General features: G+C 51.1%; 1 protein-coding gene across 2 annotated transcripts in view; it reads left to right on the forward strand.

The window, feature by feature from the left end:
* The window catches only part of PLXDC1 (plexin domain containing 1), a 62,708-nt gene that overhangs the window by 6,886 nt on the left and 31,008 nt on the right, over window positions 1-24,814 (forward strand). For both annotated transcript variants that reach the window (XM_039227953.1, XM_039227954.1), the window contains exons 2-6: window positions 2,508-2,686; window positions 22,665-22,808; window positions 23,098-23,167; window positions 23,751-23,873; window positions 24,257-24,375. In XM_039227953.1, coding sequence (XP_039083884.1) covers window positions 2,508-2,686; window positions 22,665-22,808; window positions 23,098-23,167; window positions 23,751-23,873; window positions 24,257-24,375 — 635 coding nt within the window. The remainder of the gene's footprint in view (window positions 1-2,507; window positions 2,687-22,664; window positions 22,809-23,097; window positions 23,168-23,750; window positions 23,874-24,256; window positions 24,376-24,814) is intronic.

Raw genomic sequence — 24,814 nt, forward strand, 5'->3', positions numbered from 1 at the left:
CTTAATTGGATAAAATGTCTAATGACAAACCAGAGCCCCACAGCAGAGTCCTGGCCCCAGCTCCAGGCCTGGTGCTGGCCAAGCCTCGTCTCAACCTCTGTCCTTGCTGGCTCCCAAAAGTCACCTCCACTATCAGCATCCTCAATGATATGATTGAGCACCTACTGTTTGCTAGTTGCTGAGGATGCACATTTGCAGAAGGTGGGGAGAGTCCCGGGAAAACTCATCTTCCAGAGAGACAGGCACATAGTTATACCAGCAGGTGTCCTAGGAGAGAGGGTTACATCCGGAAGCTCTAGGGAGTGGTGGAGAAGGCCATTGGACACAGGGTGGGCTTGACATTGATGAATATCACAGGAAATATGAGCACCACTTCTCAGGCGATCTGTGTCCCATACACACATCCATAGTAGGTGTGACTATTGCAGTGACAATATAAGATATATTTTTAGCGTCACAATCATTTCTAAAAAGGGAAAGCATGGTTTCTGTGTCATTCAGAATAAATGTAATGACCCAGACGAGACAGACAGCACGGAGTCTAGGAATGGCCGCTAAATGGCCAGTGCGGCCCCTTTCCAATCCTGAGCCCTGGCAGACATTGTCAATTGATCATGACAGTCTTTCCTGCTGAACACTGATGGAGCTTCAGGGCTTGTCTCAATTAGAGCGCTCCTGGCTGTCACTAATTGATTGGAGATGGCTTCTGAGACGACACCTATTTGGCATCCTTGATGGAGGCTAAGCTCCATGTTTTTATGGAGAAGGGGACTTGCCCACAGTGTTTGCAGGAAGCCATAGGGCTACACCTTGGTCCCTACTATGGAGACATCTTTGATTGTTACAGCCTGGGAGGAGGTGCTACTGGAATCTGGTGGGCGGAGGCCGGGGATGTGGCCGGACACGTTACGATGCTCAGGAGAGCCCCCACAGCAAAGAATTTTCCAGTCCAGCATGTCAGTGGTGCAAATGTTGAGAAGCCCTGAACTCGAAGAAACTCTCTACTCTCTGACTTCTAGTCCCTGGAGTCCCCTGGAAAATGAGATTATGTACCATTCCTGGCAGAGAAATAAGGAACTGGTTTGGAATGTTCCAGAGCAAAGGTTCTCACCCTTGTCTACAGAGTTAGATTCAGGGCTCCTCAAAAGCTTCTCTGGGGATCATTTAAGAATCCTAATGCCCAACTCTCCTACACTGTTGGTGGGAATGTAAACTGGTGCAAACCCTCTGGAAAACAGTGTGGAGGTTCCTCAAAAATTTAACAATAGAACTCCCCTATGATCCAGCAATAGCACTGCTAGGAATTTACCCAAGGGATACAGGAGTGCTGATGCATAGGGGCACATGTACCCCAATGTTCATAGCAGCACTCTCAACAATAGCCAAAACATGGAAAGAGCCTAAGTGTCCATCAACGGACGAATGGATCAAGAAGATGTGGTTTATATATATAATGGAATACTACATGGCGAGGAGAAAGAATGAGATCTGGCCATGTGTAGCAACATGGATGGACCTTGAGGGTGTTATGCTGAGCGAAATAAGTCAGGCAGAGAAGGACAAAAATCATATGTTTGCACGTATAGGAGGATTAGGAGGAACTTAATGGAGGACCATGGGGGAGAAGAAGGGGAAAAATAGTGGGGGAGAGGGAGGGAGGCAAACCATGAGAGACTCTTGAATGCTGAGAACAAACTGAGAACTGATGGGTGTGGGGGGGAGGGGAAGGGGGGATGGGCATGGAGGGGGCCACTTGTGGGGATGAGCACTGGGTGTTATATGGAAACCAACTTGACAATAAACTATTTAAAAAAAAAAAAAGAATCCTAATGCTCAGGCCACACCATAGAACAATTATATCAGGATCTCTGGGGTGAGAACCAGACAGTAGGAATTTTTATTTATTTATTTTTTAATTAAAAAAACTTTGTTAGTATTTATTTTTGAGAGAGAGAGAGACAGAGCATGAGCAGGGGAGGGGCAGAGAGAGAGGGAGACACAGAATCCGAACCAGGCTCCCAAGCTGTCAGCACAGAGCCTGATGCAGGGTTCGAACTCACAACCCATGAGATCATGACCTGAGCTGAAGTCAGACACTTAACTGACTGAGCCATCCAGGAACCTCCCTCCCCAACAGTAGGAATTTTTAAAGCTCCTCCAATGATTCTGTGTGCAGTGGAGGTTGAGAATACCCCTTTGGAGGTTTGGGACTTACCGCCATCCCTAACCCAACGGGTGATGTTCTTTAATCTCTGTGAGCCCTTGATTCCTGTCTGCAAAGTGGAGAGCATCATTTCTCCTATGGAGGGCTGGGTGAGGATTAAAGGTGCTCTGTGTGGCGTGGAGCTGGCCCAAGGCGTTCAGTGCACAGTGTCTCTTGCCCTGGCAGTTGTCCCCACGGTCAATGATGGCGTGGCGTCGGGGCCTCCGCAGAGTCCGTGGGCCAGTCCCCTATTGGACCTTCATCCTGGACTGCCGGGACTCAGCTCACTGTCTCCTTCTCCCAGGTCAGGATGCAGGCCGAGGCTCTGGACACTCTGCCGAGCAGATTGCGCAGGGCTGGGGTCGGAGAGCCCGAGAGAGCCCTGGGAAGATGTCGGAGTCGGACAGGACCCAGCTGAGCCAAGACCCAGGTGGAGGCACCCTGGCCATCGACACACTGCCAGATAACGGGACCAGGGTGGTGGTGAGTGCCAGAGGAACATGGAAGGGGAGGGAAGTGGTGGTGAGGGACTCCCCAGGTGCCCTATGTAAACTTGTCAGCCCTGCAAATCACATAACCTTTGGGACTGGCCTTGGATGTCAGCTTGGAGAGAGGGATCCCAGGGGAGGGGCTGAAAGCAGGGCCCAGCCTGGGACATTAAACTTTCACAGCTCAGAGCTTTGTAGATCACCCACCTCGTGTACCCAGGGAGGTGAAGCGACTTGCTCAAGGGTGCACAGCATGTGCACAGGCTTCCTGACAGTGGGCTCTTGCCAGACTGAATGAAGGTGGCATTATAAGCCATATCCAGCTGCCAGCTCAGGCCCCTCTCCCTTCCCATTCCTGCACCATTTACAGACCCAGTAGCCCCAAAGGGTTAATGACTGCTTGGCCTCAGGGCAGGGCACTGAGTAGAGAAGGCAATTAGGGTGAAGCTCTGGGGGAGAGAACAGCTGCCTGGAGCAGTTCTGGGAGGGGGCGCAGGGGAAGTCAAGGCCCAGAGGAGGTGTTGTCCTTGCAGCATGTGGCCCTGCTCTCCAGCCAGCTTTCTGGGAGGCTGATGGGGGCCTCTGTGTCTGGGGGTGAATCTGTCATCACCTGTGCATGTGTTTGCACCTGCATCTGATGGTTTTTGTATGTTATGTATGTGTGTGTGTGTATTTTATATATTATGTGTCTGCCACAGTGGGCTGTTTGCCAGTGTGTGTGACGAATGTGTGTGTGTGTGTGCGTGCGTGCAAGTGTGAGCACGCCCGCGGCCGCGTGGAGAGGCACCTATGGACCTATGGCTGAGATTGAATTCCTAGGACGCAGGAAAATTATGAGGCACCGCTGGGGGCCGGTTCTCCGGAGGGTTACCGCCGGATTTCTTAGCGATATGATCATGCTGCGGCCCCTTGATTGATTCCCTTAGACACTACCTGTTGAATACCTGTTGTGTAGATGAAAATTTGCCTTTTAAGGACTCCCTCGAGTGTCATTCTACTTCCAATGTTTTTGTTAAGTATGCTTACATATGCTCTGCTTTATATCGTGAAATCATGTAAATATTGTTCACCACTAATCCAAGTCGGGTAATATTATTGTTGACTTTTTTTTTTTTTTAGCGTTTATTTATTTTTGAGAGACAGAGAGAGATAGAGCATGAATGGGGGGGGAAGCAGAGAGAGAGACACACACACACACAGAATCTGAGCTGTCAGCACAGAGCCTGACGCAGGGCTCGAACTCACGAGCCAAGAGATCATGACCTGAGCTGAAGTTAGATGCTCAAACTACTAAGCCGCCCAGGCACCCCTACTGTTGCTTGTACAATTTTTGTTTTTCCTGGATCCTTGCCCCAACCCCCTGTTTGTTTACTTTCCTGTACTTACCATGGCTCTATAGTCTTATATATCTACTGGCCTCAAATAGAGTTTTTGGTGTGGTCCAACCTGTCCTTTTTTTTGGTTCCCCCCCCGCCCCCGGAAACCTCTCTCCTGTTGTCCTGCTCCAACCTGGACTGGCTGCTTGCCTCCCTGCCCGCTCCACGGTCACTGTGGGACCTCCCTCTCCTCCAACATTGGAACCCCCGTATCTGCGCCCTGTGTCTCTCTTTCCTGCTTCTCCCACTTGTTTGTTTAGCTTTCTGAGAAAGGTTACACAGGAGGGAAAATTCTTTAGAGAGCTCACATGTCTGAAAATGCCTTTTTTTAAAAAAAAAGATTTTTATTTTATTTGTATTTATTTAAATGTTTATTTTTGAGAGAGACAGAGCACGAGTGGGGGAGGGGCAGAGAGAGAGGGAGACACAGAATCCAAAGCAGGCTCCAGGCTCTGAGCTAGCTGTCAGCACAGAGCCAGACAAGGGGCTGAAACCCACGGACCATGAGATCATGACTGAGCCACCAGATGCCCCAAAAATGCCTTTATTCTATCCTTACACTTGATCGATGGTCTGGCTGAATATAGAATTCTAGATTAAAAATAATTTTCCTTCAGAAGTTTGCAGGCATCTTCTGGCTTCCAGTGTCACTGTTGAGAGCCCTGATGTCCTTCTTAATCTTGTCCTTTATACGTGCTTCCCGCCCTCCCCCCCTGGAAGCTCTTGGGGTGTAACCCCAGCATTGTGAAAGTGCAGCGATGCATTCTGACTCTGGCTCTGATGCACTATTTCAACCTGGGACTTACATCCACCAGATCTGGCAAGTCCCCTTGTTTTATTTCTTTGACAATCTTCTCTCCACCTGTTCCCTTCTTTTTCCAGTTCTCCTTGATTCGATGTCCGTCTCAGGGATTGATCCATTGGACCTCCTTCACTTTTCTGTTGTCCATCCCTTTCACGGCTGTTTATTTGCAGAGTTTGCTTGTTGTTTTTGGTCCATTTTCTGGGAGACTTTTCTCTCAACCTAATTTTCTGAATGTTACTGATTTTTTTTCTATGATCATATTTTTAATTGCTAAGAGCTCTTTATTATTTTCTGATCATTTCTTTTCTTAGGGAAAAAAAGCATTCTGTTCTTGTGTTATGGATGTAATATCTTTTCTGTCTTAGGATAGTTTAAAATTTTAAATATTTTTTTTCCTGCTCTGCCTGCCTGCCTGCCTCCCTCCCTTCTTTCCTTCCTTCCTTCCTTCCTTCCTTCCTTCCTTCCTTCCTTCCTTCCTTCCTTCCTTCCTTCCTTCCTTCCTTCCTCCCTCCCTCCCTCCCTCCCTCCCTCCCTCCTTCCTTCCTCCCTTCCTTCCTGTCTTTTGACTTTGTCTTTCTGTCTTGCTTTCTAGTGGGGGAGTTGAGCGCAGGGACAGTTTACCCAGGAGCAGGCAGGGTGAAGAAAGCAGCAGGGGATGGTAAAGTGCTTTAGGAGCAGCGACAGCAGGAGCGGCTGAGACCTCTACACCTGAGCTGGCAGGGAGGGTGGTTACCCAAACCGGCAAGAGCTGTGACTGTCTCCGCAAGAGAGGCTGCTTCCAAGAGCTGCGACAGTGGGCACTGAAGAGGGACCAGAGCCAACTTGCAGCCTGGGAGGACGGGAGCAGAGTCAGAAATGCTCTAAACTCTCCCTCCTTCTGCATTGTTTCTGTGACTTAGTTTTCCTTTTACTTCAGGCTCCCATACGGCTTGGCACTCTTACTGATCCTGTCTTTATTTACAATTTTGATATCTTGTTCATCATGGACTTAAAAAACTTTTGTTTAATGTTTATATTTGAGAGAGAGAGAGAGACAGTGTGCAATGAGGGGAGAGACAGAGTCAGAATCCGAAGCAGGCTCCAGGTACTGAGCTGTCAGCACAGAGCCCAGCATGGGGCTTGAACTCACGAGCCGTGATCATGACCAGAGCTAAAGTCGGACGCTCAAGCGACTGAGCCACCCAGGTGCCCCCTCATGGATTTTTTGGGACTCATTTCTATTTTAAAATATTGCATTAAAATACCCCCTGCCTTGGCGTGCCCGGGTGGCTCAGTCAGTTAGTTATTCGACTCTTGATTTCAGCTCAGGTCATGATCTCATGGTTTGTGGGATCAAGCCCTGCATTGGGCTCTGCATGGATGGTGCAGAGCCTGCTTGGGATTCTCTCTCCTTCTCTCTCTCTGCAGCCTCCCCTGCTCACACACACACATATGCTCCCTCTTTCTCAAAATAAATACATAAACTTAAAAAATATATATATTTAAAATATCCTCTATCATGATGACTGGGTTTGTTAGTGCCACCTTAAGTGTTATACCTGAGGTATCACCTCATCTTTGAGGTGGAACCTGGTAGAACCTCAGAGAACAAAGCCTCAACTCACTTCCCATTGTGCCTTGTCTTCTCAATCCTCTAGAACTAGGGAGCCATGATGGGGTGATGGAGTGACAGGCCAGGGCAGGAGAGGTACCTTGAGTAAGGGGTCCCTTCCCCACCCCCCACTCCCAGCTTTGTCGGGCCATTATTTAAAGAACTGATACTTGCTCTTGGCCAGACTCCGTGGTCAAAGGGCCATGTCCCAGTCCATGCAGAGAGGCCCCTGCAGAAGAGAGCCAAAGAGAGGGCCGACTTCTGGAAGCAATTGTGTGCGGGCATTCCGAAAGGGCAGTGGGGATCATTAAGAGCCTGTATGGATTCAATAACCCCAGAACTTAAAAAACAACAACACAAACTCTCAGGCTCCACCCTCGACTGGTTCAGAAATGCTGGAGATGGAGCCTGGGAAATTGTTTCTTTAAAAGTTCCCATGTGATTCTGATGGTCATCGAGGTGTGGGAACTTCTGATCTGTAATATTTCAAGCCGATGTTAAAAGCAGTTCCTAGAATGACCACCAGAACATGAAGCTTTCTCAGGTACCACGTGGTTATACTTGACTCCATGACTTCCCCCATCCAGGGAGCGTTGCGGACCCCTCAGCAGCCACACATCTAGAGTCCACTTGAAGGGGCAAGGTCCCCCTGGCAGGAGACCACTTTGTCCTGGGGAGGGGGAGGGGCGGCTGTGCCCAGCTTTGCCTGGGAGACAGGACCACCAGACTTCTACCCTAGCTGGAAGCGAGTTCAGATGTCACATTGGGATCCGGAAGCCCGCCTTGGCAGGCTGGGTGATCGTCGGCTTCATGCCAGATGAAACCACTAGGATAAATATAAATCCTGGCACTTTAGTTTAAAATAAGGTGAGAGAGATGGGGCTTAGCGATAGTTCATGAGGAAAAGATGTGGGGCTCCTCACTGCCTGTGGGCTGGGGATGAGTCAGGAGTGTGGAGTGGCTGCCAAGGACGGAGGTGGGAAAGCTGGCTGTGTTCATGGAAACCCACAGAAACCCACAGAAACCCAAGAACCAGTGCTAGGGCTCTGGCGGTCCCATGGAGGTAGTTCCCGACCTGACCGTAAAGCTGGAGGACTTGTGCCCCCTTTGGATGGCTCCCTAGAAACCGGGGGGCGGGGGTCCAGAATGGTTGAAGAAGCCTGCAGGTACGTAGCCTGGGCTGGAGAAGGCTCTGGCTCCGGCCGCCTTCTAACAGCTGCAGGGCTGTGACTGCTGAAACGGAATAGACTATTTTTCTCCATAGAACTTGTCACTTCCTGCACCACATTATCTATTTATTTGTTTATATCACCTGTCCTCCGCCTGGAACGGAAGCACCATGAGACCCGAGGCTTTTACGACTCTGCCACCAGTGCCTGGCACACAGTAGGAGCTCCTCCTTTGAAGGAACAGAGGAAGTGGGATTTCTCCATCCCCAGAGGCCTCAGAAGACAGGACTGTAGAAGAGATGAGGTTGCACTTCTTCTGTCCTTGGACTCGGTGCCTCCAAGGACTCCAGCTCTACTGACTCTTGGGTTCCCACACACACGAGAGAACGGCAGTGCCTACACACACCACAACAGGTGTGCACACGCCCGCGACCTGCTGGCCTCACACCCGGGGCCTCAGGGGGCCTGCGCTCCACTCCCAACTCCGCCTGAGACCCACACTGGGCAGTGTTCGACGGGGGACGCTGACAGTCACTCTCTCCAGCTCAGCCAGGCCTCAAGGCTCCCACTTCCGTCCCTGTCCAGGCTCGGTGCCCGGCCTGCCCTGGGCAGTGGGCACCCCCAGTCACTCGGGAGCCCAGCAAGGGTGCCAGAGACACCCCTTCTCCCCAGTCTCTGCTCAGTGACTCTGAGAACTGGGATCTGCTTGGCCAGAGGAGACCCGATCTAGACAATGGCTGGGTGGCAAAGGGCTGGGCAAGAGGGGAGTGCTAGGAAGAAGCTATGTCAGCTGATTTGGTTGGGTTTGTTTCAGAGGTTTTCTTGAGTCTCGACAGGAAAGCATTTCTGCTCTTTGTCTGTATCACAGCCTGCTTCCTGCCTCTGCTCTGGGGCCATATCAAGGGGCCAGGGACCTGGTGGGGGGGCTTCCACTCCCTTTGCTGCTCCCCACAGCCACCCCAGAGGCCTCTCATCTTCCTTCGTTGTTCCTCAGGACACCCTCCTGGCCGTGGGCTTCCCTTCTTGCTCAGGGTCTCTGCCCATCTTCCTGTCTTGTCCCCTCTGGCCCAACCCCTTCTCCCCAGATCCGTGCCCAGACCTCTAGCCAGCGCTCCCATCCAGTCCCTCTGCCCAGCCTCCCTGGCGGGAGTCCTCTGCTCCGTCCCTTCTGCCCAGCACCCCAGCCTGGCCACCTCCCCACAATGCTCCCTCCAAGTCAGACCTTCTCTCTTAGAGGCCTTGAGGCCTCCAGCCAGCACTTCCCAGGGTGAGCCGGCAGCTCCAAGGCCTCTGACCAGAGCCCTCTCCTTAGATTTTATTCCCACGCCCATGCTATCACCATGTCCCGGCAGAAATCGGACTCTTGTCTGGACCAGGCTTTCCGTAGATTTTCCACCAAGACCAATTCTGAGGCCCTGGAACACCGGGACCTGTGGGGTGGGGGGTGAGGGAGACATCGTGCTAAGTCAGAGACCCTGGCTTGTGGCACGGTTTACTCCGAGAGGCTGGAAAGGGGAGGCCTTGGACAAAGTTCCTTTTCCAGCCTGGGGATTTCCAGTCCTTGTGCAAGGTTTTCTTGGTTCTGTGTTGCAGAGCTAGGCCAGAGTTTGGGAAGAACTGAGCTTGAGAACATTCAGATTTGGAGGTTTTCTTGTAATAGAAAGGATGGAGTTCCCAAAAGGAGACTCCTAGAAGGCCTCCTCCCCAGATCGAAGGGCCTGGAGGAGACGGCACAGACAGACTTCTAGCACAGACGCCTGAAGAGCAAGCAGTGCTCACGGAAGGACCACACTGTGGGGGGTCAGGAGAGGGGATGAGGTGAGGAGGCCAGTACTGGGAGAACTCTGGGAGTGGTGTGTGAGGTGGGTGGAGGGAGGGGAAGGTCATGAAGAGAGAAGATAAGAGATTTTGTAGGATAGGGGCGTTTGGGTGGCTCAGTTAAGCGTCCGACTTTGGTTCAGGTCATGATCTCATGGTCTGTGAGTTCAAGCCCCATGTCAGGCTCTGTGCTGACAGCTCAGAGCCTGGAGCTTGCTTCAGATTCTGTGTCTCCCTCTCTCTCTGACCCTCCCCTGCTCATGCTCTCTCTCTCAAAAATAAATAAACATTAAAAAAAATAGAGATTTTGTATGAAGAAGGAGTGTTTGGGGAGGGGCTGCGTGGAGCCCAGATGTCCCATCTCCAGCACTGTGGAAGCAGTCTAGCAGTCCTGGCCCTTGATCTTGGTCCTGGAACGTACCAGCTGCCTGACCCTGGGCTGGATGCTTAAGCCCTCAGTTAATGAACCCCGGCATTGGGAGCCCCAGTAAACGCCTGCTGGCTTCAGATTTCCCAAATGGGGTGGTAGATACTGATCTCAAAGGGTGAATTTCAGAGCAAAAATTCGAGGCACGTGATGAGTTCTCTGATCCTGTCATCTCCCCTCCCCCACTCGCTTCCGGACTCAGTAAGGATGCCAAGGACCAATCCTGGTTACTGAGCCCCAGGACATCCATCTCCTACAAAGGTTGTTGGCCCTTTTCCTTTCCCTTAGATAGATTGGTTGGTTGGTTTCTTTTCTTCTTGTCGAGGTGAGATTTACATAACATAAAATTAACCCTTTTTAAGTGAAGTGCATTTAATATGTTCACAATGTTGTGCATCTAGCTCCTGAACATTTCCATCACCCCAAAGGAGACATGGTACCATTTAAACCCTTTCCCTTCTATTCCTTCCCAACCACCAATCTGTGTTCTGTTTCTATGGATTTACCTATTCTGGATGTTTCACGTATAAGTGAAATCATATAATATGACCTTTTGTGTCTGGTTTCTTTCACCTACCATGTTTTCAAGTCTCATCTATTTTATGGCAGAATAATATTCCATTGTACAGATATGCCATAATTTGTTAATTCTTTCATTTGTTGATAGACACTTGAGCTATTTCTGCCATTCGGCTGCTGTGAATAGTGCTGCTGTGAACATGTGTCCATGTATTTTTTGAGGACCTGTTTACAACTATTTGGGCCACATACCTAGAAGCAGAATTGCTGGTTGAATGGTAATTCTACGTTTAACTTTTTGAGGAACCTCCAAATCATTTTCCATAGTAGCTGAGCCATTTTACATTCCCACCAGCAATGTATGACGTTTCAAAGTCTCCACATCCTTGCTAACACTTGTTATTTCTTTCTTTCTTTTATTAATTGTAATATCCTAGGGGATGTAAGAGGTGGTATCTCATTGTGGTTTTGCTTTGTGTTTCCTGAATGACTAATGATGTTAAGCACCTTTTCATGTGCTTGTTGCCCACGTGTATATCTTCTTCAGAAAAATGTCTGCTTAAATCCTTTGGCACTTTGCCCATTTTTTAAAAATTATTTCTTTATTTTTAAAAGTTTATTTATTTATTTTGAGAGAGAGAGAGCATTTGCGTGCAAGTGCGTGCACAGGCACAAGCGGGAGAAGGGCAGAGAGAGGGAGAGAGAATCCCAAGCAGGCTCCATGCTGTCAGCCCACAGCCCAACAAGGGGCTCGCACCCAATGAACCATGAGATCACGACTTGAGCTGAAACCGAGAGCCGGCCCCTTAACCGACTGAGCCACCCAGGCGCCCCTGCTTTGCCCATTTTTTTTTTAATATTTTTTATTTATTTCTAGGAGAGAGAGAGACAGCATGAGCAGGGGAGGGTCAGAGAGAGAGGGGGTCGCAGACTGAAACAGGCTCCAGGCTCTGAGCTGGCAGTCAGCACAGAGCCCGACGCGGGGCTCGAACCCACGAACCGTGAGATCATGACCTAAGCGAAAGTCGGACGCTTAACCGACTAAGCCACCCAGGCGCCCCTTTGCCCATTTTTTAATTGGGTTGTCTTTTTGTCTTCAGCAAATTTGTTAACCTCTCTTCATTGTCAGATGGGGAGGCTATTGTCTAAATGTAATTGCAAAGGTGTTCTACAGGGATCTACATTAAGAGTCTGGCGCAGGGTCAGGAATGATAAACATCAGCTGACTCTGAATTAGGCTCTGGTCCAGGTGACCAGTCATCTTGGTTTTCCCAGAATGGTCTTGGTTTTAGCCATGAACATTCAGCAGCCTGGGAGCTCCCAGCACCAGGTGAACTAGGGTGGCTGGTCACCCTGCAGTGGTCCCAGGGACAGTACATCCTAGGTACCCTTGCCACATCATCGCTCTAAACCTCAGTTTCCTCATCTATTAAAAACTTTTTTTTTTTTTAAACATTTATTTGTTTCTGAGAGAGAGAGAAGCAGAGCGCGAGTGGGGCAGGGGCAGAGAGAGAGGGAGACACAGAATCTGAAGCAGGCTCTCAAACTCATGAGACGCTTAACCGACTGAGCCACTCTGGCGCCCCCTCAGTTTCCTCATCTATAAGATGGGACTGAGAATGGCTTATGGAATTGTTATAAAAATTGGGGGAGTTCAGATATCTCAAAATATCATTTTTGCTTATTGCTACTTTAAATTACAGTAGTTATTAGATTTGCTATTAGATTTTATAATTTAATGCTTTAATAAAGAAGTACATGTATTACTATAAAAAAAAATTGGGTGAGTTAATTTCTTGAGAAGGTTAACCAGAGGGGGGGGTGGGGGGAGTGGAAAAGGTAGCGCTTTTCCCCCAGATCTTACCTGGAACTGGAAAGCTAGTATGCTAGCAACAAAGGAGGATTTGCTGCCCTTGAAACTTCAGGTGCTTTGCCTCATGTCCTCACTGGTCAAAGTGTGGTGGGGACCAGCAGCAGCAGCACCTGGGAGCCCATTAGGAATGCAGAAGCTCAGGGGCGCCTGGCTGGCGCAGTTAGTGAATCATGCGACTCTTGGCCTTGGGGTTGTCAGTTTGAGCCCCACGTTAGGTGTAGATTATTAAAGGAAGGAAGGAAAGAAGGAAGGAAGGAGGAAAGAAAGAAAGAAAGAAAGAAAGAAAGAAAGAAAGAAAGAAAGAAAGAAAGAAAGAGAAAGAAAGAAGAAAGAAAGGAAAGAAAGAAAGAAAGAAAGGGAAGGAAAGGAAGGAAGGAAGGAAGGAAGGAAGGAAGGAAGGAAGGAAGGAAGGAAGAAAAGAAAGAAGAAAGAAGAAAGAAGAAAGAAGAAAGAAGAAAGAAGAAAGAAAGAAAGAAAGGCAGAAGGTTAGGCCCTGTGGAATCAGAATTTGATTCTCGGGCGATTTGTATGCACATCAAGGTTTGAGAAGTACTGCTTTGTGCCAAAAGCTTTAAAGCAGAGGAATCAATCCTGGATTTGGAAAGTACCTCACTAAATTCATCACAGGAGGGGCACCCGGGTGGCTCAGTCGGTTAAGTGTCCTGACTTCAGCTCAGGTCATGATCTTGCAGTTTGTGAGTTCGAACCCCACGTCGGGCTCTGTGCTGACAATACGGAGCCTTCTTGGGATTCTCTCTCCATCTCTCTCTGCCCCTTCCCTGTGCGCTTTCTCTCAAAATAAATAAATAAACATTAAAAAGATGAATTCATCACAGGGGTATTTATGAGAGCATAAGAATTAGAAGCTACCAAAATGCCCCCCAAAAGAGAAATAGGAAAATTGTGGGTTTTCTTCTGAGTAGATGGCCAGGGAGCTGCTATAAATGATGGTGAAAAGATCATGTTCAACATCAAAAACTGCTTTAGATATTCATGAGGCCGGGGGAAGCAGGCCACGGAAATGGATGATCGGCAGGATTATAACCATGTGAAATTATATACACACAGAAGAGACTAGAAGGAGCTATGCCAGCATGGGACAGATGAGGGAGGGGGGGAGTCTGTTTTTGCTTTCGTTTTTCCTTGTCCTAATTCTCTGTGGTTATATGATATATATTTATGCTGTCAAAATCTTGGGTTGGCTGATACTCCTCCAAAAAGCCCACATGTTGAGTCAGAGCCAGGATAAGATGATTCGTCTATTTCCATGAAGCGTTGGAGACATTAAAGAAATGATTTGTCTAGAAAGCTGGCCCATACCCGGTTTCTGAGTCTGGTACAGCCCCCCACTTCCAGGGCCTTCCTGGGTCAGCCTCATCCATCCTGACACCTCTTTACCCTCGGCCCTCAGTGCTGACGCCAGTGCCCCTTTGTCTGGCCTGGGTCCCTCCCTTTCCAGTGCTTTCTGCACTTCTGTGGTGACAAGCGTTCTGTGTGGGTTTATTTCAACCTCCAAAGGGCAAATAGGGGTTATTAGGTGGGTACATGAGGTAAGGGAAAATAACAATAACAGGCAATGTTATAGGAGCCCTTCCTGAGAGCAGACCTCATTCTATGGCCTTACGTTTCGTTCACCCTCCTACTGCCCAGGAGGCAAATGTTTCTAATACTGTCTTGGAACAGAGAGGCAAAATGCTTGCCCAAGGTCGCACAGCTCGTGAGTGACAGAGCCAGGACAAGAACCCAGGTCTTTCTGCCTCTGGAGCCCAAGGACTTAACCACTGTCTCACTGTAGAGAATGCATGGCGTACTAGTCCAGACAGGGGGTGCTTCCAGACCGGTGCTTTTCAGCTTTATTGTGCCAAAGGATCCCCTGAGAAGCTTGTTCAAATTCGGATTTTGACCCAGCAGGCTTGGGATTGGGGCCTAGGATTCTGCATTTCCAGTGTGCTCCCAGGAAATGCAAATGCTGCTGGTCCCTGGGGCATAGTTTGAGTAGCAGGGATCTAGGAAAAAACACTCTATTGGTCTTATACGGCTTCGTGGAATAGTGGGGGCAGCGAATGGGATGCCCCCTCCCCCCAGTAATCCCACCAGCACCTCCTGGGTTGGGCCCAGCTGCCTGGAGCCCCATCCCGACAAGCCTGGCTGGCCAGGCCTCTCCCGCAGGCTCCGCAGGGTGCCCTTGGTTGCCTGCCCCAGCATTTTCACCTGCCAGTTGGCTGGCAGTTGATGGGTCAACGGTGACAGCTTAGCCGGAGCTCCTGTCCAGAAACGTCTTGAGCTCAGCCAAGGTAAATGCTGCCCCGCTGTCAGAAATGAAGTGCCTGGCGGGCTCCAGGCATGAATAATTGAGGCAGAGGAGACATTGTCACAGCAGACGTTTAGGATGGAGCTGGGGTCGGTTTTGAGAGGCAGCCTCCACAATCAAAACGTTTCTTGGAAAGGTCCCGCAAAATCATCGTAATAGCTCCTACTTAGCAAACACCTACTGTGGACCAGGCACTGGGCTAAGAGCTTTACATTGCTATGTTTTGTCTAATCCTTTCAAGAACTCTGTGAGTGAGGTTACTGACAGGGACTGAAGCTCAGAGAGGGGAGGAAGGCTTGGCACCAACTACTGTGTAGTGGAGCCAGCTTTTGAATGTGGGTCTGTCTGACTCCACAGACCCTGCACTTGATCCTAGAGCGGTGGTTTTCAAAGTGCACCCCGTGGAACCCTAAGGGTTCACAGAGGTGTTTCCTGCATGAGCTGGATGGAAAGGAGGGTGGGGGAGAAGAAAGTAACACAGCAGACTGGGCTCTGGGCCCTTCTTTCCTTCCCCCTAGAATGGCTGTACTTTGATGTGATTTATGTATTAAGCGTGCATGGAAGATTAATTGGAAGAAAGGATTTCGTGACCAAAAATGTTTGAAATCCACATCATGCTGCCTCCCAGAATGAATGTGGATCATGGAGCCGGCTTCTTGCAGGCATTTCAAGGAAATGGTTCTCTTTGGTGGACTTGCCAAGTCGTCTGGCTCAGGCTATGCCCCCGACCCTCTGTAACGTCAGGCCACCACTGTCATGGCTTCTAGCCTGTGGTCCACAGTGTTGGAGGGCCGCCCTCAGGGGTGGTGAAACTTCCCCACACACCGCAAGTCCCTGATGATCCTGATTGGATCCTGATTGCCCCCTGCCTGGGGCAAGTTCACTGCCAGGCACAGCCTCTAAATCCTTTTTAAGAGACACGTGTATGTGGATTACAGTGAAGAAGCCTGCAGTTTAACTTGCCTGAGGAGACTGCTTAGGACCTTGTTTATATTAATTAGGATACAGATTCAGGCATTTTAAATGCTCAACTGATGAGGGACTTGGGCACAATAGTGTATTCTTCTCCCACAGGTAGTAGTGTGAGTATAAGAAAGCAGGGGTAGATGTAGCGGCTCCAGGGTGTTGGGGACCCAGCTTTCCTCTATCTTGCTGTTCTCCCCTCTGTAACATATGTCTTCTATGCTGTGGTCCAAGATGGCTCCCCTTTCATCCTCTCGGTCTTCCATTGGCCAGACATTGTCAATGGAAGGAGAGCTGGGAAATGTAGTCTTAGGTGGGTGGCCATATTGCCTTAAGAAAATTGGGAGGGAAGCACCTGGGCGGCTCAGTCCTTTACATGTCCAACTCTTGATTTTGGCTCAGGTCATGATCTCATGATTCATGAGGTCAAGCCCCACATTGGGCTCTGTGCTGACATCGAAGAGCCTGCTTGGCTTTCTCCCTTCCCCCCCCCCGCCACCCCCCGTCTCACCACCTGCTCAGATGCTGTCTCTCTCTCTCAAAATAATAAAATATAAACATTAAAAAACCCCGGAAAGTTCTGCTTCTAAAGGAAGGGGAGAATGGTTATTGGGAAACATTCATCTGACGCTGTCATGAGTGAACTTCCTACATGCTGGTGCTGGCGGCAGCATGGAACAGAGTCCTCCAGTGGAAAATGAGAAATGCCTCCAAGGTTGGGGAATTTCACACTGACTCTTCCCCTCTGTAGTCAGTCAAGAAGCCGGCAGTGATTGGCTTTGTAGAAGAAAAACATGGCGGCCTGTGTGTCGTCAGGGAAAATTCTCTGAGAAACTGGGCTTCTCACTTCTTTCTTCCCCTTCATAGTCTCACTGTGCTGGTGAAGGACTGTCTGGGGTCTCCCTGGAAGACCTTCGGATCACCCCATGAGCAAGACTCTTATAGTTGGTGCCCTTTTGGTTCAGAGGAACTATTTGAACTGTGTCAGGAGAAAGGTTTATAGTGAGGGGGTAGAGGGGCATCTGGGTGGCTCAGTTGGTTGAGCGTCAGACTCTTGATCTTGGCTCAGGTCATGATTGTAGGGTCTTGGGATCGAGCCCCACATCAGGCTCTGTGCTGGGTGTGGAGCCTGCTTGGGATTCTCTCCCTCCCTCTACTTTGCCTCTTCTCTGCTTGCTCTCTGGCATGCGCTTGCTCTCTTTCAAAAAGTATTATATATTTAGCGAAGGGTAGAGACCTATCATGGGATCCAAAGGCTGGAGAAAACGGACAGTCTGACCTCAGAGACCTAGAAACCAGTCAGAGACCAGGGAGTCTCTCCAGGCTCACCTCAATTTTTGTCTCTCTCCCTCTCCCTCTTTTAAATGTTTTTATTTATTTTTTTTATTTTGCGGAGAGAGAGGCATGGAGTGCGAGCAAGGGAGGGTCAAAGAGAGAGACACACACAGGATCTGAAGCAGGCTACAGGCTCTGAGCTGTCAGCACAGAGCCCAACGCGGGGCTCAAACCCAAGAACCGTGAGATCATGACAGGAGCCGAAGTCGGACACTTAACCGACTGAGCCACCCAGACGCCCCAATTCTTGTCTCTTTTTCACTCGTCCAGCATATATTTATTGAAGCCAGATGCGTGTGAGGTCTTCCTTCTCCTTAGCACTCTGATGACACAGCACTACCCTTGCTGCCGTGGTGGACACCCCGCTCCTGTGTGTCTTAGCTGGTGGAGCCAGGGTTCCCCTTCCTTGCTCCAGAAGCGTCTCCCCAGCTACTTTCACTTCCTCAGAGAAGAGCTTGAGGAGTCAGGGAGCTCCCTCCTGTGTGCAGGATGCCCCAGCTACAGAACGCTTTCCATAGACTCGGATTCCCAGAGGAAGCAGCTGTTTCCTTCACACATGGCTTTTGTATCATCTGCCGCTGGTGCCGAGGGAGGATGCTGTCCTCGTCACCAAACCGCACAGCCTCAGCACGGCCTCCCGCCCCAGCGGCTGCAGGATCCTTGTGACCGAGCTAATTCGGCAGGCAGATCCTGACCCCTGCCTTATGCCAGGCGCCAAGCCCGGCACTAGGTCGGTGCTAGGGGTGAGGAGATGAGCATGACACGGTCCCCTAAGCTCTGTGGCCCATAAAGGACCCACGCTGGTCCTTCTGATGTGAGAAATTTTAAGCCATGACTGAAAAGTGGCCCATGTCACCTTCCAGTGGGGCAGTTACTTAAAGACCCGAGAAACAACAGAGGAAAAGCCATTGTCACTGAGTGTGGCTGCCCCGGTTTCAGATGGGGCCAGTGAGACGTGTCCCCAGTCACCCCACCCTCCGCTGTCTTAGCTGAGGCAGCAGAGACATGTCTGCATCTGTTTGCGCTTCCTGACAGCAGAGCGTGGCTTCTGCCCAGGGCCCCCGTGTCTGACGCTTGGGGATTTGGCAAAAGCTCTCACTGGGGGAGTCCCAGGAAGGAGGTGGTGGAAACCAGACCCTTCTCCAAGCCTCCAAGCAGCGCTTTTAAACACAGGTCTGCCCAGGTTCCGAGGTGGGCACTGCATCTGGTTGACTCCCCCGGAGACCTGTGAGTGTCTGTTCCCTGTCCGGTGCTGCCCTGCTTTGTTGGGTGACACGATCCCCTTCTGGTCACCAGAATGCATGGTGGTAGCAATAAAACAGGATAAACAGGACTTCGAAGGGCTCTGCTTGGGGACCATTCACTCGTCAGCACATCCTTCAATTAAGCATATACTCTGTGCTTAACCATCGTAGGTAAAGGCAGAGCTCACCTGTGCGGGAAAGGTAGTGTGAGGATAAGAAGTCTGATAACCAAGTAAATCATCCCAAGTGAGCAACATATGGAGAGGGAGAGATCCAGGGCGGGATGGGTAACGGGGGCATCAGGGAGGTGCTCTGAGCTAGTGATTGTTGACTTGAGGCCTGAAGGAAAAGGAGGACTCAGGAGTGGGAAAGAGGTTTGGAGGTACAAGAGGTGCCAAGGCCCTGAGACAGACAACCCTTGGTAATTTCAAGAACTGAAGCAGCTCAGCGGGGCTGAAGCACACGGTGGGTGCGAAGGACACGGGGGTGCTGGCTGGGAGCCAGACAACCACGTATCAGGAAGGATTTGTCTTTTTGTGTCACAGAGGGCTGAATGAAGATCCCTCCAGCATATCATTGGGTCCATCCAGCTCACTGCTTCACCATCCTTAGGTGGCTCTTGTCCTTAGCTGCACAAGATGGCTGTTGAAGCTCCAGCCGTCATATCTACATTCCAGGCAGGAATAAGGAGAAGGGCAAAGGCAAGAGGGACAAGCAGTCCAATGTGACCTGCACGAGAATCTTCACTTATTAGCCAGCCTGTGTCACGTGGTAACCCTTAACACATCCAGGGAATGAGGTTTTTTAGCCGGCTACATTGCTGCTTGCTAGAGGTCCGATGTTCTGTTAACAAAGAAGAGGAGGGAGTAGACATTGGATAGGCATGTCCAGAGTCTGCCCTACAGGGCCTTGTAGGTCATGGTAAGGAGCGTGGCCTTCATTCTGATACAGCTGGGGAGCCATAGAATGTTCTAGGCAGAGCGATAACATGGAAGGGGGAGACAACTCAGGGTTGCCCTACTTGAGCCACAGCAACATATATCTTTGGGCATCAGTTTCCTAGAAATGCTGTAACACATTACCACAAACTTCATGGTTTAAGGCAACAGAAATCTATTCTGTCACAGTTTAGGATGCTGGGAGTCTGAAATCATAGTGTCAGAGGGGCCATGCTCCCTCTGAAGACTGGAGGGGAGAGCCCTGCCTTACCTACTCCTAGCCTCTGGGCTCCTGGCTCTCCTCTGTGTTCCTTGGCTCGTCAGCTACATCAACCCAATCTCTGCCTCTCATTACATGGCCTTCTTCCCTGTTTCTCTGTGTGTCTGTATACAAATCTCTCTCTCTTTTACAAGGACACCCACCCTAATCCAGTCGGACATCATCTTTTTTTTTTTAAGTTTATTTATTTATTTAGAGGGCACGAGCAAGGGAGGGGCAGAAAGAGAGAGGGAGAGAGAGAATCCCAAGCAGACTCTGTACTGTCAGCGTGGAGCCCTATGTGGGGCTCGAACCCACGAACTGTGAGACATGACCTGAGCCGAAACCAAGAGTTGGACAATCCACCGACTGAGCCACCCAGATGTCCCCCAGTCTGATCTCATCTTAACTTCATTATGTTTGCAAAGATTCTACTTCCAAATAAGGTCTTATTCCTAGGTTACCAGGGGTTGGGACTTGAATATACCATTATGTTGTAGGTCACAAGCCTGGAGGGCATGCAAAGGGACTAATGTGCCATCCAGACACTGCTTCGCTCACTTGGGCCACTCATCTCCCTCTTACCCGTAAAGACAGCCCCGGAATTAGGGAGCTGGGTTTATTTCCAAAATTTTGACCCAGTGCCAGGCACAAGGCAAAAGGAAGGGGTCTGGGCTCCTGGCACAGGGATGCCCCCACCTTAGTAAACATGTCTCCAGCACTGAGGATGTAAGGATCTTCAGTCGTGGGTGCAGAGACAGCTTCACCTGCCTGTCAGTGGTTATAGTTTGGGGTGGAGGGAGCAGACATTTAAATGATGGGCTGAATGGTATTATCTAAACTTGAATTTCTTTCTTCCAGCAGGCAAACCTTTAGGCAAACTGATGCCCTTTAAGAAACCACTTTCTTGTCTGCACTAAGTGGAGGGAAATGCAGGCTGGAGGCATAGCTGTGTCAGGTGGTCATAGCTGACCCTAAACTGGCTTCAGAGTTGGGATCCTTCAGACCGTCCAGTGTAGTGTTATTCAGGTCCCCCTCCCTTTTTGCTTTGAGGTGGAGTAAAAACTGCTCACATGTGAGTCCCAGGAAGCAGGCTGGAGGCCATTGAACTCGTCTTCTGGGTACATCTCTGCATAAGTTGCTGTGCTTAGAGCTTTGCTTTTTGGCAGGTGATTTTTGGCTGCTGTTGTTGTTTTCTGGGGTTTTTTTTGTTTGTTTGGTTTTTTGGTGTCTTTTTTTTGTTTGTTTTTTGTTTTTTGTTTTTTGTTTTTTCTTGGTCATGATGGGAATCCTCATTAGAGATAAGTGGAGCTAGAAGAGATGAAGATGCAGGAGGAAAAGATGTGGCTTCTGATCTCCTGGGGAGTGGGTGTAAGAAGCAGAAACGGAAGGAGCTGCTTTCCGAAGGGAGGCTGTGAGTTCTGGGCCTCAACACTGTTGCTTCAGTGCCCACAGGCAGAGCTAGGATGCTGCGCTTCCTCCTCTGGACACCCTCTGGGTTCCCAGGGTCGATCACTGGCAGCAGTGGGGGGTAGCCTCACTGCGTGAGCACTTGCCCTTACCCCAGGGCTAGGGGCATCAGGGTGTGCCCCTCAGATGGTCTCATGAATAACACCAGAAATCCAACAAGGCTGAGTCCATGCGACTCATGCATAGCACACCTGAGTCGCCTCCTGAGAACTCCCTTGGAGCCGTGGATGGCGGCGGCTATTTGCAAAGGATGGATGTCCTCACTGGGCAAGGAGGGGGAGAGGATCAATGAGAAGGTGATGGTTTAAGCCGAGCATTGAAGAAGTGGGAATCTGCCAGGGAGAGAACTCAAGGAAGGCTGCTCCAAGCAGGAGGGTGGGCATGTGCAAAGGCGTGAGTGACCACTGGTGGCCTGAGACTGTCAGGGGGATCTGATCTGGAGAGCGGGCACACAAGGATGCACTGGGGATGAGAGGAGGCAAGTGCAGCGGCGCTAGAGAAAGTGGAGGTGCCTCTGATGAGACCCCACATGTCAGGCCGAGGTTTGGGTTTTGTCTGGAGGACGGTGGGAGCCCCAGATGGCTTGTGGGCAGAGTGAGGTGGCCTCGCACGTGTTTTATATTTGTTTGACAGCCATACTGAGGGTGGGTGGGTGGGTGGGGCAGGCTGGAGGCTGGGGGGAAGGAACCAGCCTTCCTTCTGGCCCCCTCCCTGCCACACCATGTTGCTTCCGCTCGTCTTCCCCCCACCCTGCCCTGACCCCAGGTCCCCAGAGCATGTCACTTGTCAGAAGAGCAGAGTCTGCGTCTTGGCGGGTGGAGAGAACAGGCATCCCTCTGTCCCTGCTCATGCTGGGCCTGGGGGCAAGGGCTGGCTGGACAGCTGGCAGGTTGGCAGGGAGAACGTGGTCTGCTCTGCTGTGCCTGCAGCCGCTGCCACTGGGCAGTCTGATTAATGACCCGCCGCGTCCAGGGCTCCTCACGGGTCAGCAGCGCCGTCTCTGCGGAGCAGCCTAGTGAACCGGCCTGTTCTGCCTTCTCCTCCCCTCTGGCTGGTGCCCCCAGACGGGCGAGATGCCATGACATGGCCTCCTCCCCTGGCCCTGACACCCGTTCTGCTAACTATTTCCCGTCCTCTTAAAAGTCCTGGCCCTAAATGCCCCTGTGCAGAAGGGGCTTTACAGATTGAACTCCCAGCCTGCTGTGTTCTGGTTTGTTCTTTGTCTTACCCGCCTCGGGCGCATAGCAGAGGTTAAACATATGTCTTGAAGGGACCATTGCCCCTTCGCCACCCTTTCTCTCTCTGCTTGAGGGTCTGTGTCTGTGTGTTGCATTTGCATAAGTACCACCTCCTCCATCAGACTAGCAACTGCCCAAGATCAAGGGGCTGCCTCCAGCTTTAGGCTGGTGGCTTCTAAGATCTAGGTTTTTTTTTTCTTTTCCCTTAAGCAGGGTAATGCCAGGGCAAGGACCGGGTCTCCCCTTCAGTCTGGGGGCTCCCCAAAGACGAGCTCTGTTTGGGGCTGCCCTGTCTGTCTCTCCCTCATGCCTCAGGCTGAGCTCTGCCTGCAGGTACTCAGGGGCCGCAGGGAAAGCCCCATGGCCTGTCTGGGAACGGCAGGGCTGAGCGTGGGTACAGCAGGTGTGACGTTGGCTGGGGCCAGAGCTGTTGGGGCACGGCCAGGGGCTTGGTACTGAGCTGTCGTCTGGGACCAAGGGGAGCCCAGGACATCCAGGCCTACACGAGCCTTCGAGGCCACAGGTCCAGTATCGGGGAGGGCTGTGACTTTGCATATGTGGTGGGAGAGGAGCAGAGGGCGGCTCCCGGCCACCTGCTTCTCATACGTCCTGTGGGCTCTGTCTTGGGTGGCGACAGGAGGACAACCACAGCTACTACGTGTCCCGTCTGTACGGCCCCAGCGAGCCCCGTAGCCGGGAGCTGTGGGTGGACGTGGCCAAGGCCAACCAGAGCCAAGTGAAGGTCCACAGAATCCTCTCCAACACCCACCGGCAGGCTTCAGTGAGTATGCCCGTTCCTGGCGGCGCCGCGGGCTGGGAGGCTGGGGGCCAACCCTTTGTGCCTGCTCAGTGGGCATGGTTGTGACCTGAGGTCCGTGATCTGGGAGATGCTTTCCAGGGAACCATGGGGCGGGGTGGCTATCCAGAGTTAAGGTGGCCACTTCTGGTCCTGGGGGCTTGCCCTAGACATTCCTGCCCCCTACCTTGTCCAGACGAGTATGGGACAGTGTGGGCCCCCAGCCTCCTGGCCAACAGCATGGCCCATGTTGACTCTCTCCCATGCCCTGCAGAGAGTGGTCTTGTCCTTTGATTTTCCTTTCTACGGGCATCCTCTGCGGCAGATCACCATAGCAACCGGAGGTAAGGCTGTGTCGGTGGGATGGGGGGAGGTTTGGAGATCTCAGCCAGAACACGAGGGACCTGCCTGGGAAGGTTTATTGGAGACAAGAGTGTATATAGATAGACTGGGAAGGGTACGGCGTTGGACTCTCTTGGGACCTCTCTCTCAGGAAGAACAGTGTGTGTGTGTGTGTGTGTGTGTGTGTGTGTGTGTGTGTTTATGTGTGTGTGTCCTTCTGGGCCAGCTCAGGCCAGCATGGGTAATCCCTGTGGTCCCTGAGAGTTTCTGAGTCTGTGAATGAGAGAGAGGGGGAGACTTCACTGAGAACCTGGTTCTTGGGATCGGACTTCTTGTCGAGCTGAAGAGCCCGTCTTTGATTCCTGTGCACTCTCCCAGGGACAGGGAGAGGTGGGAGTTTTGTGCCCACCTGGAGAGGCAGGGAGAACCTTCTCTGGTTCTTACACACGCAGAGCCCAGCAGGTGGGGGGTGGGGACAGAGGTCCAAGATTCTCGTCCAGCTCCATCTGCACTGTTCCTTCCTGCACAAGGAAGCAAGCCCTCCAGGCTTCTCTAGCGATTCCTCTGCATTTGTCCGCACCCCAGGCTTCATCTTCATGGGTGACACGATCCACCGAATGCTCACGGCTACTCAGTACGTGGCGCCCCTGATGGCCAACTTCAACCCTGGCTACTCTGACAATTCGACAGTCGCTTACTTTGACAATGGTGAGACCAGATCTCAGAGTTTAAGTCCCCTGGTTCCAGGGCACACTTGGTCCAGCCCCTTTAGCAAAGCCCAGAGTCCGGAGAGGACAAGGGACTTGCCCACGGTCCCACGGCAAGGCAGCCACCCCACTTCCCCGTGTTGAATTTCCTCATCTGCAAGGACAAGATACCTGAGACCTAGCAGGATCTGATGCGATAAGAAAAGAAAAGTGCTTGGCTCTTAGCAGAGACGACAAATATCAGAGAGCTTTATTGTTTCTTACTCTCACCAGACTGTCCCTTGAGCACCCAACCACCCTCAGACCTACTCTGGCCACCGAATCTGCGGGCCCCCCTCCCTGCGCTGGCTTCCAGTCCAGCCAGGTCTCTGCTCTCCTCCTCAGGGACGGTCTTTATTGTTCAGTGGGACCACGTCTACCTCCAAGGCCGGGAAGACCGAGGCAGCTTCACTTTCCAGGCGGCTCTGCACCACGACGGCCGCATTGTATTTGGCTACAAGGAGGTGAGTGAGCTTAGCTGCAGAGTGGCTGGGGCTTGGAGTCTTTCGTTCAGCAGATATCTGTGGAGAGCCTGCGGGGTGCCAGGCGTAGGCCTCGGTGCTGGGCAGGCAGCAGCTAATGAGATGGCCGGAGGCCCTGCCCTTGTAGAGCTAAAGTCCAGTTGGGGAGAGCGACAGTAATTGCAGGGACAAATGTAGAATCGCCTCTGTGACAAGTGTTCCTAAGACTAGGTGCCTGGTGCCTTCTTCCTTCCTTCCTTCCTTCCTTCCTTCCTTCCTTCCTTCCTTCCTTCCTCCCTCCCCCCCTCCCTCCCTCCTTTCTTTCTTTCTTTCTTTCTTTCTTTCTTTCTTTCTTTCTTTCTTTCTTTCTTTCTTTCTTTCTTTCTCTCTTTCTCTCTTTCTCTCTTTCTCTCTTTCTCTCTTTCTCTCTTTCTCTCTTTCT

This window comes from Hyaena hyaena, unplaced genomic scaffold, assembly GCF_003009895.1.
Source record: "Hyaena hyaena isolate Hyena2069 unplaced genomic scaffold, ASM300989v1 scaffold_29, whole genome shotgun sequence".
NCBI classification, from domain to species: domain Eukaryota; kingdom Metazoa; phylum Chordata; class Mammalia; order Carnivora; family Hyaenidae; genus Hyaena; species Hyaena hyaena.